Source organism: Condylura cristata, unplaced genomic scaffold, assembly GCF_000260355.1.
Source record: "Condylura cristata isolate star-nosed mole 26May11 unplaced genomic scaffold, ConCri1.0 scaffold00032, whole genome shotgun sequence".
NCBI lineage: Eukaryota > Metazoa > Chordata > Mammalia > Eulipotyphla > Talpidae > Condylura > Condylura cristata.
This window is the reverse complement of record NW_004567133.1, coordinates 12,877,963-12,895,254: the sequence shown is the minus strand read 5'-3', so window position 1 is coordinate 12,895,254 and position 17,292 is coordinate 12,877,963. Positions and strand designations below refer to the sequence as shown.

At 45.0% G+C, this 17,292-nt stretch overlaps 1 protein-coding gene across 1 annotated transcript in view; it reads left to right on the top strand.

Moving 5' to 3' along the window:
* The window catches only part of RRN3 (RRN3 RNA polymerase I transcription factor homolog (S. cerevisiae)), a 22,300-nt gene extending 6,720 nt beyond the window's left edge, over nucleotides 1–15,580 (top strand). Inside the window, exons 9-18 of the mRNA XM_004691748.2 lie at nucleotides 1,490–1,588; nucleotides 3,129–3,221; nucleotides 4,013–4,151; nucleotides 5,259–5,389; nucleotides 6,429–6,559; nucleotides 7,401–7,585; nucleotides 9,305–9,413; nucleotides 11,400–11,552; nucleotides 12,390–12,477; nucleotides 13,781–15,580. Of these exons, the coding sequence (XP_004691805.2) occupies nucleotides 1,490–1,588; nucleotides 3,129–3,221; nucleotides 4,013–4,151; nucleotides 5,259–5,389; nucleotides 6,429–6,559; nucleotides 7,401–7,585; nucleotides 9,305–9,413; nucleotides 11,400–11,552; nucleotides 12,390–12,477; nucleotides 13,781–13,942 (1,290 nt within the window). The 3' untranslated portion in view covers nucleotides 13,943–15,580. The remainder of the gene's footprint in view (nucleotides 1–1,489; nucleotides 1,589–3,128; nucleotides 3,222–4,012; nucleotides 4,152–5,258; nucleotides 5,390–6,428; nucleotides 6,560–7,400; nucleotides 7,586–9,304; nucleotides 9,414–11,399; nucleotides 11,553–12,389; nucleotides 12,478–13,780) is intronic.
* The last annotated feature ends 1,712 nt before the right edge of the window (nucleotides 15,581–17,292 follow it).

The following is a 17,292-nucleotide window of genomic DNA, read 5'->3' as shown; positions in this document are numbered from 1 at the left end:
GGAAGTGGCTTTAGCTTCTTCGTGCTGTGCTTTAACCCGCTGCGCCACCAGGGAAGGCCGGATATGCAGATTGAAAGGAAGAAGTAAAACTGTCTCTAACTTGAGCTGACATAATCTGAAATACAGAAATATTGAAGGCATTTTCCTAAGGAAAGCTATGTTAAAACTAATAAATGAATTCAGCATAGTAAGATACAGTTAAATCAGTGTACAAAAGCTACTTTTACAGAACGATTTAATGGGAAAAACAATATTGTTTTCAACAAAAGGTTCTTGGACAAGTGAATTTCCACATACAGTAACCCCTCGTCACACCATACACAAAATGAATTCAAAATTATGAAAGCCGTAAGTGTAAGGGCTTAATAACTAGACTTTTCAAAACTAAAATCATTTGGGACATTTTCAAGAAAGTGAAAAGACAATCCAGATAGTAGGAGAAAATATCTGCAATTACATTTTGGATTAATGCTTAGGACTCAAATAGATAACTCTTACTAAAATAAATGCAAAAAAGCAGATCTCCTAGTTTCAATATGGGCAAAGGCTCTAAATAAAGAGGTGTTTCCAAAATAGATATACAAATGGCAGTGAGCACATGAAAGCCTCAGTCATTAGCCATCAGGAAATGTAGGTCTCTACTCAGTGAGATGCCACTGCTTACCCATTCGGGTGCCCATATGCACAGATATAGGCAGTGACAGGAGGGGGGTGTGGAGAGGTCGAAACCCAAGTGCATTGCTAGTGAGGATGTAAAATTCCTAGGTGAATGGTGCAGTTGCTCTGGAAATTAGGCTGACAGATCTTTGAAAAGGTTGAATGTATTTGCTCCATGATCCATCCCTTACGCTGCTAGGTTGTACCAAGAGAGGTGAAAACATTTACACAAAAATCTTTATATGAATGCTCATACTAGCACTGGTCATGATAGGCAAAATCCAGAAATGGCCAAAAGTCTATTGGCTGATTTAAAAATTAAATGTCCTATTTATTTGTATACAATGAAAAATTATTAGACAGCAAAAAGGAATGATCTTGCTATAGCCTGAATGAATTTTGAAAATATGCTAAAACACCATGTGTTAAGATTTCCCTTGTCTGAAATGTTGAGGAGAGGTAAGTTCACAGCAACAGAAGTAGGCAGGCCAGTGGACTGGGGGAAGGTTTTCTTTTTAGAGTGATCATGTATTAAATTGCTTTGAGTGATTACCTCACAATTCTGAATATACTAAAAACCATTGAATGTTGCTGTTTAGAGGGGTGAATAGTGCATGAAGTATCTCAAATTTGTTTCAGGTAGCACTGTAGAAGTGGATAAATTAAAAATTTTTATCTACGGGGGTAGAGCAATACACTGATGTATGTATAGGGGGCAGTTTCGGTGTTGCTGGTGGACTGTATCTTGTGCTTACAATGACAGTGTGATTGATGTTCTGCTTACATAATTACAAGATTTCTTTTTTGAAATATTTATCTTTCTGTGTTTTAGGAATGCTATGTTCACAACTTACTAAGGATTAGTGTGTATTTCCCAACCTTGAGGCGTGAAATTCTGGAGCTTGTCATTGAAAAACTACTCAAATTGGATGTAAGTATGGAATAATTTTTTTATTCTTGATTTCTTATATTTTAAATATTTTTGTTGTTTTTGTAATAATGTGGAATCATATTAGCAATAATGGAAAAGAAACTGCAGATGCCCCTTTGAAAATTCACTTCTTGAATTCCCTTGGTTAATGGGGCGTTGTAGGCCAGCCCGTCTTGTGGCTGGAGAACATGGCATTGACTTGTCACTCAGAAGTGAGAGTACCCTCATGGCAGATGCTTCGCGTGGACACATCTTTTTATGAACTAGGAAACCTTAGACAGTTGGAAGTAAGGAACTGGCAGTGGGACAGCTCATTCCTCAGGAAGAGCTGTTGCTGTGGCTCTGTGTGCCTTTCTACAAAGAGCCTCAAGATGCAGTGGGAATGAAAGAAAGTGGTGGGTTTTCATGGAACCGTGAGGGAACCGTGAACTGGTGGGGAGGCTGAAGGGAGAGGGAGAGGAATTGTAGTGAGTGCTGTGTAGGGAGATGCAGCTTCTGTGTTGCTGGATGGTCTGGCTTTTTGGGCTTCAATGTTGGAATCAGAGTTAGTGTAATTGTTGTTTCCCTTAGCAGTTTTGGACAGATCGAGGCAGCTGGATGGCAGTGCCGCTGGGCATTTGTCCCCTCAGGGAGGGACTGAGGCAGGCCTGTGCAACGATGTTTAGGACAGGGGCTAGGAAGTGAGTGGATGTGGGAGGAAAATCGAGAGTGTGCATGCCCAGGGAGGAATTGGGAGGAGGAAGGGGCTGGTCAGCAGCTTCGATACTGCTGGTGCTTCCATGGGGATGACAAAGAAAATGCTCTTGGTTGCAGTGATTAGGAGGTACTTGTTGCGAAGGCAGCGAGGACCCCGTGGTGGGGTGGAGAGCATGGTGGCTAGGGGAGGGAAGACTGGCCGTGGGCTGTGTGTGGAGAAGGCAGAGGCAGGGGTGGGAAGTGGGGTTCAGCGCTGAGGAGAGAGGTGAGAAAGCAGAGGAGGAAGAGGCAGGTTGAGGATGGGGGTTGCTCCCTTCGAGCGACGCTGCTGGCAGCTGCACAGCAGCTGCACGTGTGCTGGTGAAGCTCCCGTCAGTGCTATGGCTGTTTCAGGGCACATTTGGAGAGAAGGCCGTGGGTGCATAGGTTGATTTTTAAAAAGCATGATCTGAGTGGTGAAGTTACAGAGCAACTGGTCAGTAATTCAGATTTGACTTGCATATGAACATTTTTCTGTTGGGTTGATTTGGTATGAGCTTTCATACAATATATCTGTGTGTCTTGTGCATAGCAAGAGATGGAATAAACTTTGAATTCGTTGAAGCTGACTGACTTAGACCCTGCCATACTTCATACTCAGTAATTCATGAGTATTTGTAGCAAAAGGGATTTGATCTGTAGTCTTTAATTACTCGAAACCCAGACTATTTATCGATTTGCCTCATGCTTGTGTCGCAGTGTTCTCTATGGTATTAATCTGAGTGCCTTTAAGTATATATGGGGTGGATTTTCAGTCCTCAGATATATGTGTTTTAAATTTTTTCTTTTTTTTGCTGAAATGTAGGTGACTGCATCCCGGCAGGACATTGAAGATGCTGAGGAAACAGCAGCTCAAACTGGCAGTGGGACAGATGCCGCAGAAGGCCTGTTTAATATGGTCAGCAGTTCTTCACAAGCTCAGACATGGCAGTTCCCGCTTTCAGAGCTGGGGGGCCAGCGAGTGGCCGCTCATCTTTTTCAAGGCTTTATGTTAACACGTAGTTCAGAAAAGTGTTACCTTAAATGTGGCTTTTGCTGCCAGCCACTTAGCGCTAGGTGGAGGTGGTTTCTTTCTAAGGCTTTGAATTTGGGTTTGGTAGAGTACATTTCGTTACCATTGTGGTTTTAGGTGTTTTTGTAAGGCACATACTGTCTGTGAGGGGGTGGTAGCAAAGCATGCCAGGTTAATTTATGTGGCTTACAAGTTGGAGAGAGCTGTTTCTACCTGGAGCAGTGTCTGAACTTGGGTTTGCTGGGAGGAGCGCCTGAGACAGGGATCTAGGTGTCCTTGGGAGGAAGGGAGAGAGGAAGCAGGGAGGGGCGGGGGAGGGGCAGGCCCTGCCTTGGGCACAGTGGGAAGTCTGGGAAGTCCTTGCAGCCAGATCCCAGCAGGTGCTCTGGAGCTTGCACCTCAGAGTTGGTCCTTCCTGGCCTGAACAGTGAAGAGGCCTCCTGTGGCCCCTGTCAGCCAATAGTTTTTAGGGGTAGGGCTGGCGGGAGTGTAGGGGCACAGCTCTGCAGAGAGAGGCAGCTGGGAGTTGTGGGTGGCGGGGGGGTGGGGGAGACCCTGTCTGTGGGTGCCGGCAGAGCCTCGGGTTCCCAGCTGGCCGTGTGGCCCAGCTCTAGGTGCTTTTAGGTGAGATGAGACGGGACTCCGAATCCACTTCCATTTTGACTTTATCTTTGAAGGATGAAGATGAAGAAATGGAACACCCAACAAAGGCTGACTCGGGTCAGCCTGACCAGATGGTGCATCCCGCGGCCGAGCGCCTGGACGTCCTGCTGTCTCTGCTCCTGTCCTACATTAAGGACGTCTGCCACATCGATGGTAACAGTCACTACTGTTTGTGAAGTCCTGTGAGGCCCCTGACTCCACTGGGCATTTTTCTTACTGTTGAACGAAATCCTGCACAAGTTTGGTGTGTCAGGAGTGGGCTGAGAGGGCCCGCTGTGCTGAGACACGCCTGCGCCTTGTGCGTGCGGTACGCGTGTTGTTGATGAGCTTCCCGTGGCGCTTCTCGGTTTTAAACAAGGCAGCTTGGAGAGCCGTAGTTATGTCAAGCTTGTAGCAGCTTGGACACGGTGGCGTGGGACTTCCGCTCAGCGCGTCCTTCCAGACATTTAAGAATGGGGTAGGCGCTGCTCGGCGCTGTGTTGGATTTACAGGTCGTAGTAATTGGTTCCTATTTGGTGATCGTCAGGGTAGGCCGCTTGTCCTCATGGAACTTTGGTGCAGACTTTGCTATGAAAAACTGGAGTTTTCCCCATTTCCATTACTAATATTTAAGAGTGAAATTTAGCCCACTTGGAGTTAGGAAACTTTTTTGCTTTTATAAAAATAAGATGTCCACTAGAGAAAATTTGGAGACTATAGGAAAGGATAAAAAAGACAATTAAATGGTCATATTCCTACTGTTAGAGAATCATTTGTGCTTTGGTGCACTTTATTTTCTAAGCAGAATGAACTGTTGCCTGCGTGTACCCGTAGTGGACATGGGCTCACACTGTGTCATGATTCATCCTGTGTGCTTCCCATGAACATTTTCCAGACCCTTCACTTTTCTAAAATGCTGCTAATTGATCATAGGGGTTTAACAAGTCTTGTTTCTTTTTCCCAGTCCTTCTGTTTTTTGCCATTTAAGTAACAGTATAATGAACATATTTATACCTAGATCTTCAGTTTTTTAATTGTGATAAGTTCTTAGCAGATTATCAGACAAAGGGCTTCCATATGAGTCATAAAACTGCCCATAGAAGGCTTCGTATTTATGGCATCCCAGGAAGATATGTGAAAAAGGCGCATTTCGTTTTAATCAGAGCTGAATGGATGGTGTTATTTCTTAGTAGTATTGTTTCCTTTTTGGTGATTGGCAAATGAAGCAGGTGCCTTGAAAATACATGCTTATAAAACTGAAATGCTAAATTTTCTCTGTAGGTAAGATTGATAATAACAAAACAAAGGATTTATATCGTGATCTTATAATCATCTTTGACAAACTCCTGTTGCCCACCCACGCTTCCTGCCACGTCCAGTTCTTCATGTTTTACCTCTGTAGCTTTAAATTGGTGAGTATGTCGCCACTGCTGTCTTAGCTTATTTCATCTTTGCTCTTAATGTCCATTAAAGACCGGAGCAGGGGAGTAGGGAGGGGAGATGAGGTGTTTCTTGAACTCATCTTACCTGTACCCCTGAAAAGTGACCTGCCCTTTCAGGGGAGCCCCGCAGGCCTCTGAGCCTGTCACCCTGTGCTGGAACACGAGGTGGCGCCATTCCCTTCAGTTCAAGCTTCAGCACAGTTCTTGACTGGGCTGTTGGGCTCTTCGTTTCCTTCACCCTTTCTCAGCTGAGTCTACATTAGCCCACACCAACTTTTTTAATCTAGGATTTTAAGACTTTGAGTTTTAGGTTTCTGTTTTTTTTGGGGGAAGTATGTGAAAAACTTCCTTCTTTGCAGCTATTTGTAGCTGTCTAGAGCAGGCAGAGGAGGACTGGTCATGGGTCAGATGGTTTAGGCTCAGTCTGCCGTGGTCCGTGCTGGGAGCTGTGGAAAGAGCTGTTCGGAGCAGTGGGTAGTGCACCTAGAGTTAGACGGAGACTCACCTACCTGTGTTTGCCCCATGGTCAGTCAAACACTGACTGTATTTGAGTCCACACTCCTGTTTCTGTTTAGTTCGGTGAGCACAGGTAAGCCTGGAAGGGTGTGCCCCACTCAGAATGGTGCTGTTAAACGACTTTCCACGTGAGCATAGATTATCACTGGTTTCCTGTCCTGGCTAACATCAGAGTCTCTTGTAGCACTTTTAAAATGCATGAATCCTAAATCCCCAGCATATCTACTCAATTTGTAGGGTGGATTTTGATGCGCAGCCAGCTTTTGGGGATCCACTGAATTATCTAATACCATGGGGCACCTTTGATTTTCATAGTCTGTTTCAAGGTGTTTAACAGTAAGAACCATGGTGACTACTCCTTGCTTATCTGCAGTGTGGCTGAGGTGCTGGTGTTTTCCTGTGGTAGTGAGTTAAAATCTCGGGGTTCTGACAGCAGGAGATCTTAAGTGTTTGAAAAGGTCAGACCCTGTTAAAAAAAAATTCTCTTTTATAGGGATTTGCGGAAGCATTTTTGGAACATCTCTGGAAAAAACTGCAGGATCCAAACAACCCCGCCATCATCAGGCAAGCTGCTGGAAATTACATTGGAAGCTTTTTGGCAAGAGCTAAATTTATTCCTCTTATGTAAGTAACCTAATTTGCCAAGTGGTTTTTCATATTGTACTTTAAAAAGATTATAGCATTGTTTCAAGCCAGAGAAATAGTGCCCTTATTTTGGGGGCTGTTTTTAACTGAAAAAATTCTGTTCCCACACTCTGTGCAGGATGTTTATATTTCCAAGTGACAGTGTCAGGGTAAAAGTCCTCTTTAGTTTAGCTATAAAGTCTCACAAGCAAAGCTTTTGTTATCTGTTTGATGCTGGAAAATGAAGGTCCTTTTGTCTTTGTGGGTAATGTACAGCATCATACACTGTTCTTTTTATGCTAGGTCTGTCACTTTTCATTTGTATCCCATGTTAATTGTATATGTTAATGCCAAAGAGAAATCCTTTTGAAGATAATGGACTACGAGGAGGCCAGCTTTGGCCTCCTTGCAGTGACCGGGGAGAAATCCAGGAAAGAAGCTGTTAAGGCCGCCTGCAGCAGAAGCCCTCTGGCCGCTTGGCCCTGAGTGCCCCAGCATGGGCTTCCTCAGACCCCCGCACGGGTGATGTTAGCTAGACAGTCTTTCCCTTGGAGGGTCCGCCAGGTGCCTGTTTGACCACAGGCTGCTCAGGAGAGGGGCTGTTGGCTCTCTATTGATGAGGCGAACTCCTCTCCACCCGCGGCAGGCACTTCAGGCTGCCTGTTGTACCTAGGAGCCTCCACCCCCGGGAGCTGGGAGGCTGTCTTGCCATTTACCAGCTTCTTCCTTTGCCCGCTGGTCCAAGGAAGCCTTTGCAGCATTTGTGACTAAGAAATTGTGTGACTTTATGTCCTGTTCTTTTATGAAGCCACAGAAGTTGACGGGTTTCTCTTTCCTCTAGCACTGTAAAGTCCTGCCTGGATCTTTTGGTTAATTGGCTGCACATCTACCTTAATAACCAGGATTCCGGAGCAAAGGCGTTTTGTGACGTTGCTCTCCATGGACCATTTTATTCAGCCTGCCAAGCTGTATTCTACACATTTGTTTTTCGACACAAGCAGCTTTTAAGTGGAAACCTGAAGGAAGGTGAGTGATGGGATTGATGAATGGTTTTCCTGGTACTCTGGTCACCCTGTAGAGTAGAGATTTGTTCCTTTTTGAGACATTGATGAAATCCAGAGTGAGAAAACCACATATGCACTGAAACTAGTTCCCTTGAAATGCCTTACGCCTCCTTTTTAAGAGCTGATGGATTTGAATTGGAGGACTTCCACTTGAGAGGGTGGCTGCCAACGTAATGGTCCAGTGAGAAGATGCTCTCCTCAGAGGCGTGGCCAAGCGTTTGCACTGTGCTAGCTTTCTGTGCACCCCCAGTGGAGGGCAGGGGTCACTCCCACTTTCAGGAGGGGCCAGAGCGCAGCAAAGTCATTTATTAGCAGGATGTAAAGTTGAAACCAGTTGAGGATGAGCCCAAAGCCTGTGATGTGACGATTTTGCTTTTTCAGTGGACTGGTTTTCAGTTTTGCTGTTTTCTAGGGGCTGTTTACAGTTTCCACCCGAGTGTACCTATTGAGTTAGTGTATTTTCATGGGAGGGCATTCTCAAGGACAGTGTTGAAGTCAGTGTAAGTTGTTTTTCAGTTTAAAAGGACAGGTTTATCAGGAAAAGGAGAAAGAAAGAGGGAGGCACCTGCAGTCACAGGTGGGCCGGAGAGCTGCACAGCTTATTTTCATGAATAACTCAAATGGTTTACTGGGCTGCTCCTCTAGTCAGGCTTTGTGGGGCCCCACGGGGGTCCTTGGCTGTGGCGGTGTCCTGGGAGTTGGGGGTCACCATCCCTCACCTCCACCCAGCAGGTGCCAGCAACAGCCCCACCTGAGAACAGCTACACTTGCAGACTCTGCCAGGGCTTCTCAGGGGTGCAGGCAGGAGTGGGGATCCACCCCTAGAAAGGAACCTCGTTGCATTACGTCAGTTGTACTTACCTACATGTTGTGTGAGTTAGTGCGACAAGATTTTATTGCATGGTAAATAAAACTGCTGCTTTTCTTCACATGAATAAATGGCAAGAGCCTAGAGTTAAGAAGATTTATTTTCTGTGAGGCAAGACATCCCTCTTTCAGTCATTTTGAAGAAATAATCTTCTAGAAAACACATACTTAAGCACAAGTCCGTCTACTTGCCTCTTACGGTTTAAGTGCGGAGTTTTTATTTTACCAGCATAGGACAGAGAGAATACTATTTCCAGTGTTCTCGTCTAATTTTTCCTTCCACCATCAGTTTTCTTATAAAAACATGTGGATACAGACGATAGTGCACCTTGGAATCATGTCCTCCAGCTCTGGTAATTTAAGGCGCACGAGACTGGCATGTATAAGTCAGGGGGACACTGCGGCTCTGGGGTTGGGGCGCAGCCTGTGGTGTGCTTTCACGGTTGTCAGCTGCCAGCCAACCACGGGGGCTCCCCCTCGTGAAAGCTGTTTCTGCGGCGTTCACATGTAACTGCATTCCAGCTTCTCACAGAAGCTCATGGCCTCCGAGGAGTGTGAGTTACTCCCTGGGTCCTTGGGAAAATGAACTGTTTTCTTTGCAGACGCTGCTTAGTCATAAATTAATGTGGTTAAGACAAGTCATGTTTGTTTGGGCTCTGATGTGACTGTATTTGAAACTTGATTTAAAACATTTCTGCAAATAACCTTATATTGTTTTTTAATGTTTGAATCATCTGTGCTGCTCAAAGGTATTTTAGGCTGTTGTGTTTGTTACCTTTCAAGTAAAAGATCTTTGTTTTTTATTAAAATAAAGGCTTGAGGTACCTTCAGAGTCTGAATTTTGAACGCATAGTCATGAGTCAGCTGAATCCTTTGAAGATTTGCCTGCCCTCTGTAGTTAACTTTTTTGCTGCTATCACAAGGTAAGTTATTTATGGTTTCTTGATGGGAGACCTTATTTAGAAGTAAATTTATATTAGTAGTGGAAGATTAACTGTCTCTGAAATTAACATCTCATAAAATTGGTAACAATAATATAGAACTTTAAAGAACCAATTATCTCATAGCGGCAGGAAGCACTTAATGGATCTTTGCTTTTATCCTTTGGTGGTTTTGGAAACCACTGTCACATTTTATCCAGAGAGACTAATTCAGCAGAACCCTAGGCACTTTGAAATAAAAATGGCTACTAGTAAGCTGAGCGGTACAAACCAAAGGTGTTTATTTGAGTGACTTCTATATTAGTGATAAAAATAGACTGGATGTGAGTCAGATCTCTGACAGTAGGAAGCTGGTTTAGTGAGGCCTTGAAGCCGCACTGGATACAGTGGCTCCTGTGTAAAGGCCTGAGCACTTGACATAGAACTCACTCAGTCTCCACCACCCCGTTTGTAAGTGGAGGCGCAGAGCTAATTGCTTGTGTCAAGTCACAGCCGACTGTGCTGGCTAAGAATCGAACGTAGACAGTCTGACTCCTTGGGAAGCAGTCTTTGAATTATTCTGCTTCATGTAGAATGGGAGTCTGGAAACTTTAGGCAATTAATCAGAATATTTAGGGCAGGGTCTTAACATCTTCATCACATAATAGTCGGTACTGTTAGAAGACTAAAAGTATTCTGCTTTTATTACACAGCGTTCCTCATTCAAGCAATTGAACTTTCCTTTCATAGGCAGGCATCAGTAGTTCAAAGTATGTTTTGGGGTCTCTCCTGAGATCTCAGAAATGATGGTAAAGGATTAAGAAAAGAACAAGCCATAGTTGCTGGAGGCAACTGGAAGATTAAGGGGTGATGCCACAAGGGGAGGCAGACCCCCTAGAATATGCTTGGGGTGAGAGCAGAAGATTGCATTTGCTGAACAGACTGACAGGGATTGGACTTAGTGCAGGTTAGGAGGGGCTGTGAGACTGAGAGGAAGGTCTGTGTTGAGATACTTACGACAGCTCTGTAGCTGCTACTTCTGCTTGTTTGATGGTTTTGAGATTCTTACCGACTTGTATGGCTGTATTTTGATTTTAAGTGCTGTGTAGTGTTCTGCTTTTTTCAATCTGTGTTTCGGTTAAGCCGGCTCATGTTTCAGCGTAGGCACACTCCGTGCTTGCGTCCTGGCGCGCAGAATGGGCTTCCTTGTCATGAATCAGATAAGCCAAGGAGCTGGGTGGTGGCGGTGTCCAAGGTGCTGTACCAGATAATAGAAGCTGTACTCAGGGTGATGCTGCCGCTTTGCCCTCCCACCCGGAGCGGGAGTCAGATGGGTCCTGGCGAATGGAACATGCGGCCTAAAATTGCAGCAGAACCTGCAGGTGCACCGTGCAAGGCTTGTGCTCAGAGTGAAAGTGAGCGCCGGGAGAATGGCCACAGGGAGGCTCTGTGGTTTTGGGTCATGAGTCCTCCTGGTTAGCGGTCTCTGCTCGCTGCGCCTGTCCTGAGCTCTCCAGGAAGCCAGCCCTGAGCCCCTACCCAGCACATTCCTGATGTCGCAGCAGCACATCTGACAGCTCTGTCAGCACCCTGCCCCTCAGTAAATCCAGAGCCCCCTTTTCACTACTCCCTTAGTTCTGTTACAAACAGTAAAGATGATATAATACGGAATATTATATCATTGTATAGAAAGCAAAAAGAATAGAAAGGAATGAATAAAATCTCATGAGCTGAGAGTTTCGCCACGAACACACTTTTTTAATCAGCTGTGCCTCTTAAAACTAAGTCCACGCTTGTGTTCTTAAGCAGCCACGCTCCTTTTCTCCCAGCAAGCCTCAAAGTGGTAGGCCAGAGCTGTGCCGAGAGCCGTGCTTTCTGCCGGCGACGCTGCTTGTGCATGGCCTGTCGGCGTGGCTACACGCACAGCCACGTCTGCGCAGTGGCTCCGCGGTGCTGACGCCTTGGCCCTGTTGCTTGTGTCGTCCGCAGTAAATACCAGCTCGTCTTCTGCTACACCATCATTGAGAGGAACAATCGACAGATGCTGCCGGTTATTAGAAACACAGCGGGAGGCGACTCGGTGCAAACCTGCACAAATCCCCTGGACACCTTCTTCCCCTTCGACCCCTGTGTGCTTAAGAGGTGGGTGGCCCTGACTCTCATCCAGCTGTTGGCCGTGGACTTCCATGCGATGAGTATTGGCTTTTCCCATCATGAGTTTTGACTTTTCTCAGGATGGGTTTTGGGTTCCTCTTCTGAGTGGCCATTAGCATTCGTTGGTCTTGGGGCGCCTTCCACATGCCTCACAGGAGGAGAGCGCCTCCTGGGGGCTGCCGAGTGCCATAGTCCCAGGGCTGCAAAGCTTTACCTCAGCTAGAACGCAGATTGATTTGTTTTTAACCTTTAAACCTGTTGTTAAACATGCAAAGAGAGGAGGAAGGGCGAGGTAGGGAGGATGCCATCTTTTCCTGGCTAATGATTTTCTGCCAAGTGATTGTTCCTTCCTCCAAAGGCTACATCCTGTACTGTGGCCTAGGGTAAACAAAAGCCAAGTGACTTACCTAGATGGTTAATTAAAAAAAAAAAAAAAAAAAGCAAAACACCATCCCAGGCTTAAATATTATTTGTCTGAGGAAGTGGGATTTTTATTAGTTTCTGTTTAAACAAGTTTAAAATTTGCTGCTCCCTCAACTCTTGTTTGACTGAAACTTTTTCCCCAGTCTTATTTTTAGCAAATTGCTTTGGGAATATTAAAAATGGGATTATAGTTTCAACTTTATTTGGGCATGTTGTAACATCGTCAACCTTTGCAAAGGTGAGAAGGGGTAGATGGCAAGTGTTGCTATTTGCAGTATTCACATGTAGGACACAATTATTTGTGCCACAGTTTTCACTTCTTGATGGGGAAGGTAGGACTTGTGAAAAGAGCCATTCACTATAGCATATGAATTGATGGTGAAATCTGATCTTTATTGACAGATCAAAGAAATTCATTGATCCTGTTTACCAGATATGGGAAGATATCAGTGTAGAAGAGCTTCAGGAGTATAAGAAACCCATTAAAAAGGTAAGTTTTGATCCAACACTTTCCGAAAATCTGTATGATTACAGGTGACAGTGATAGTAAATAGCAGACCAAAACTTAATTTTAGTCATTCTGCCTTTACAAAAATTCCATGCTTTAGATGTTCTTACAGAAAGAGTTTTTTGTTCATTTGCTGATTTGCAAATCAGTTCCCATGCTGACTTTGGGAAGTTGAAGTTAATTCAAGTCAGCGGGCCAAGTTCAGGTTTTTACCACTTGATCATCACCACAAGTAGCGATTGCAAATTAATAGCCTTATGTTGAAGCTACTCCAGAAACTAATGTTGGCTCTGCAGAGCTTCCCACACATGTGGTAAAGGTGTGGTTCAAAACACATCCCCTGGTGTACTTTAGGTGAGGCTGAGCCAGGGTTGCCAAAGAAGAGAATTTTTTTTTTTTAAAAATTTATTTATTTATTTGTGCATACAGAACTGGGGTACAGGCCAGAGGCTCAGGGGCGGTGAGAGGCTTCACCAGAGACAGAATGGGGAACAGAACAGGCAGATTGACGAAGTACACTGCTGAGGGGAGCAGCGGGTGGGTCAGGAGAGGTCTGCCACACCATGTGGTCACCTCCGGGGCAGGCGGGAATCGAACTCATGCGGAGCGGCTTTAGATTCTCAGTGCTGTGCTTTAACCCGCTGCGCCACCAGGGAGGGCCAAAGAAGAGAATTTTAATTCTGTTATAGTATCATCACCCATTTCTTTGGGCCACATGTCATCTTTTTCTTTATATTTGTGTGTTGTCAGACACGAGGGTTATGACACTGAGCAGGAATGACATACCATGTTACCTGCTCTCATTGAGCTGAAAGTCTGTTAAAAAGCCAGGCTGTACCAGAAAGAAGAAGAAAAATACTGGATGGTTTCACTCACAGCAGGAGCATAAAGGACTGGGGTGGGGGAGGAATAATAAGGAACAACTATATACCAGAGACATTTTATGGTGCTGGATTGGGGAATGGGATCAAAAATGGAGGGGATGGGAGTGGGGCAGGAGTTAGGACTGTGGTGATGGGAAGCCCACGGGGATTACAACTGAGATGGAAAAAGACACAAAATGATGTAAAATTAAACTATAATAATCATCATAAAAAGCCAGCCTGCAGATAAATAATTACAGCAGGTGATGGGGTCTTGTGAATGGTTCATGAAGAATGCAACAGAAGTCTTTTGAAGTCAAGACACTTCATCATTACAGGCATAGCAGCTTCTGAGGAAAGGCATTTTTGAAAGCTTCCCAAACCACTTGGGATCTTACTGATAACCTCTGTTCCTCACACAGGAGGTAGTGGAAGATGAAGATGATGACTTTTTGAAAGGTGAAGTTTGGATCACACCAAACTCCTTTGACGCGCACTTCCGCAGCCCCCCGAGTAGTGTGGGCTCCCCACCCGTTTTGTACCTGCCGGACCAGGCCCCTCTCATTGCCAGGATCTGTGACTGAGGCTCCCTCACCCTCCAGGACCAGGCTCCTCTGGGAGGAGGCATTGCCGTGGGTGTGGCCTCGGGCAGTGTGCTCCACCGCAGGCGCACTCGTGTGGGACAGGTGGCTGGTGTTTTTGTTTTTTGTTGGTCTTGTACAGACTAAAGGACAAACTGAGTATCATGTGCAATATTTCGTCGTGGAGTCGATAGGTGTGGAAGATTGGGCTTATTTGTTTAATGTATACACTTTTGTGAACGTTAGGACTTTGATGTGATTATTGTGAAGTTCCTATTTTAAGAGATTGCATTTTAACACAGGTTCTTTGTCAGCTCTGTACTCACGCACTTGATCTGGTTTCTCCTCAGTGAGACGTCTAGGGTGCTATGTACAGTCCTCAGAATGTGTTCCTTTGGATGTTGTCCCTCTGCTGTGACTGCACTTGTATGTTGGGATCAAATGTGTGTGTTGGGATTGTTGGGTGCAGAGAAGGTAGGAGGAGCCTGGGTAGGTGGCCAGAGCTGGTCCAGGAGGCTGAGAGTCTGAGCTGCGCTGAGCTGGCGCTGACGGAACTCCAGGGACTTCATAGACAGTAAACACCTGGAGCGAAGAGGTGGCAGATTTAGAGAAATGGAATCAGAGGACTGAAGTTCTGTGAGTGTCAAGGTGGACGGACGGAGCAGGGCTGGAGTTGTGGAGAGTAGTGCGCATTTTATCCTTAATCTCTCAGATAGCTTAGTGTAGTGAAATGTGTCACACACACACACACACACACACACACACACACACACACACACACACACACGATTTCTTACGAGAACCAGTTAAGGATGTTTTTTGTCCAAATGGGGCAAAAATTTTAGTCTGTTTGATGGCAAGATTTTGCTAACAATATTAGGCTGAGGTTACAGCTTCTTCTGTCACTGCTGCTCTTATCATGGATTCAGCTCAATGAAGCCCTCCTCTGGCAAGGCTCTTTTTGTATTTTTATAACTGAACACAAAGGAGTCCAAACAGCCTCGCTTTATAGCAAACTTGTGCGGCACTGCTAGAGGCATTTTGAAGCTTGTGCGTCTTTTCTCTTCATTCCTTATATGTGGACTTTTTTGTTACTTGTGAAAATGGGCATCTTCAAACATATTTATTTTTCTGCCTCTTACTCTTTATTTAAAGGCAAGCACTATTTTCTTGATCATAAATATTTTGTAAAGAAACACTTTGTCTTTCCTAGGGCTTTGTATGCTCTTAAAATATATTGAAGGCAATGTAGAGTTTGAATTTCAGTCTGTAAATATGTTTTTGGAAAATAGAGATTTTTATTGCTTTAAAAAGTTTTGGATGTTGGTGATTTTCCTTTGGGTGACTTGTTGGAAAGTAATTTGAGAATTTTAAGGGTCTCTTTTTTTAATAGCTTACAAAAAGGTGGGATTTTGTATACTGGATAAAATGAACAAATGTATCCAAGAAGTTCATGGTAAGTGGAGTCTTGGTGAGTTGGGAAGTAGTTTTAATGAGAAAGATATATTTACAAACATGTCTGTTTAATTTCAAAGGCATTTGAAGGAGACGTTCCCTTGTGAAAATAGAAGAATGATATGGTTAATCCAGAACTTTTTCCTTTATGCCACTTAGAGGGAGATACCTCAAATAAAGATACTTCTCATACGTTCTGTTGATTTCTGTGTTTTTTCCCCTAATTCTCTGAATTTTTTTTTTTTTACTCATCTGAAGTATTAAAACACTCATTTACAATAGCAAACTGAGACTGCTATTGAGAGGTGAAATTCATTGCCTGCCTGATTGGGCGTGCTCCAAAAGAAATACCTGCAGGTGATGGCTTCTGGTGTCTGTAATAGCAGCCTCTCCCCTACGAGTGAGGCTTGAACTAGTCCCTGGGAAACAAATACTTTAAAAAAGTTGATGTGCATCAGGGGAACTGTAAGGAGGAAAATAGTGAAATATCACTGGAAATTAAATGAAAATAAGGAATTGCCTATATCCCTTTAAAGATTTAAAGTAATCTTTAAATTGGGTTATGGAGATCCAGGATTCATCATTTTGTCTGCTATGGGTGGGTTTTTTTTTTTTAAAGATTTATTTATTTGTGCATTCAGAACTGGGGTACAGGCCAGAGGCTCAGGGGCAGCGAGAGGCTTCACCAGAGAGAGAGTGGGGAGCAGAACAGGCAGATCTACGAAGTACACTGCTGAGGGGAGCAGCCGGCGTGGCCAGGAGATGTCTGCCGCGCCATGTGGTCTCCTCCGGGGCAGGTGGCAGGGCAGGTGGCAGGCGGGAATGGAATTCATGCGGAAGTGGCTTTAGCTTCTCAATGCTGTGCTTTAACCCGCTGCGCCATCAGGGAGGGTCTGCTATGGGTGGGTTTTAATGAGAAGTGGTTCACTTAGGCAAGAGCTGTGATTAAAGACATCACAGGTGTCAGATCTGGCTTGAGCAAGTTAACCTCACCTCTCTGAGATCCACTTTTATTTAGCTTAAAATGGAAATAGTACCTTGTTTAGGGTTGTAAAGATTCTAGGAAATGGATGTAAAGTCAGTTAATAGCTACTTGACTTCCTAGTGAAGCAAGAAAGTCCTTTTCTTGGAAAGAGCCCTTCAAGCAAAGATAACATCCAGTTCTTTTACAACTTAAGGAGTGTCACTGGGAGGGGAGGGCCTGGGCCACCTGCCAGGTATTGTTCCTTAGGGCGATTACCACACCTCTTATATTGAGCTTACATCCAAGAACCATTTAAGAGCTTTGGCCACCGGGAGGAAAGGGACTACACTCTGTAGGCTTTGCCTGTGTGAAATGGCACCTTCACCTCGTTACCGTGTCTTTTTAAAAATCACTTTGTAACATGCCATGGAGTTTACATCTGTTTAGGTATTATTTCCAGGACTTGACATAAAAACCCCAAGGTGAGGCCCTCCCAGCGCCTCTCTTAGTGTGGTTGCACTATCCGCAGGGCTTAGTCCAACAAAGCACCAAGTGTTTCTGATCATTTCTAAAAGGGGCTAGGCGAGGTTCAGGATCGGTTTCCACGGCTTCAGAGGGCTTAAGTTCCTTATTCATTGACCACAATCTGAAGGAGCAACACAGTAAGTTAGGATAACTTGCTTAAGGTCACAACTGAGTTGTGGTAGGAATCGAAGCAGTCCCCAGGACTCGCGCTCAGGTCAGACAGCGGGTTTGCGACCTGAGCTAAGGCTCCCGCCCGGCTCGTCCCGTCCACGCTTTCGGGACTACGTTTCCCAGCGCCCCTTGCGGGGGAGGCGCCGCCGGCCGTTTCCGCGCTTCTGGACTACATTTCCCGTGAGATCTTGCGCCTCCGCTCTGGGTTTTCTGAGCTTCGGGCGGCACCGCCTCCGTC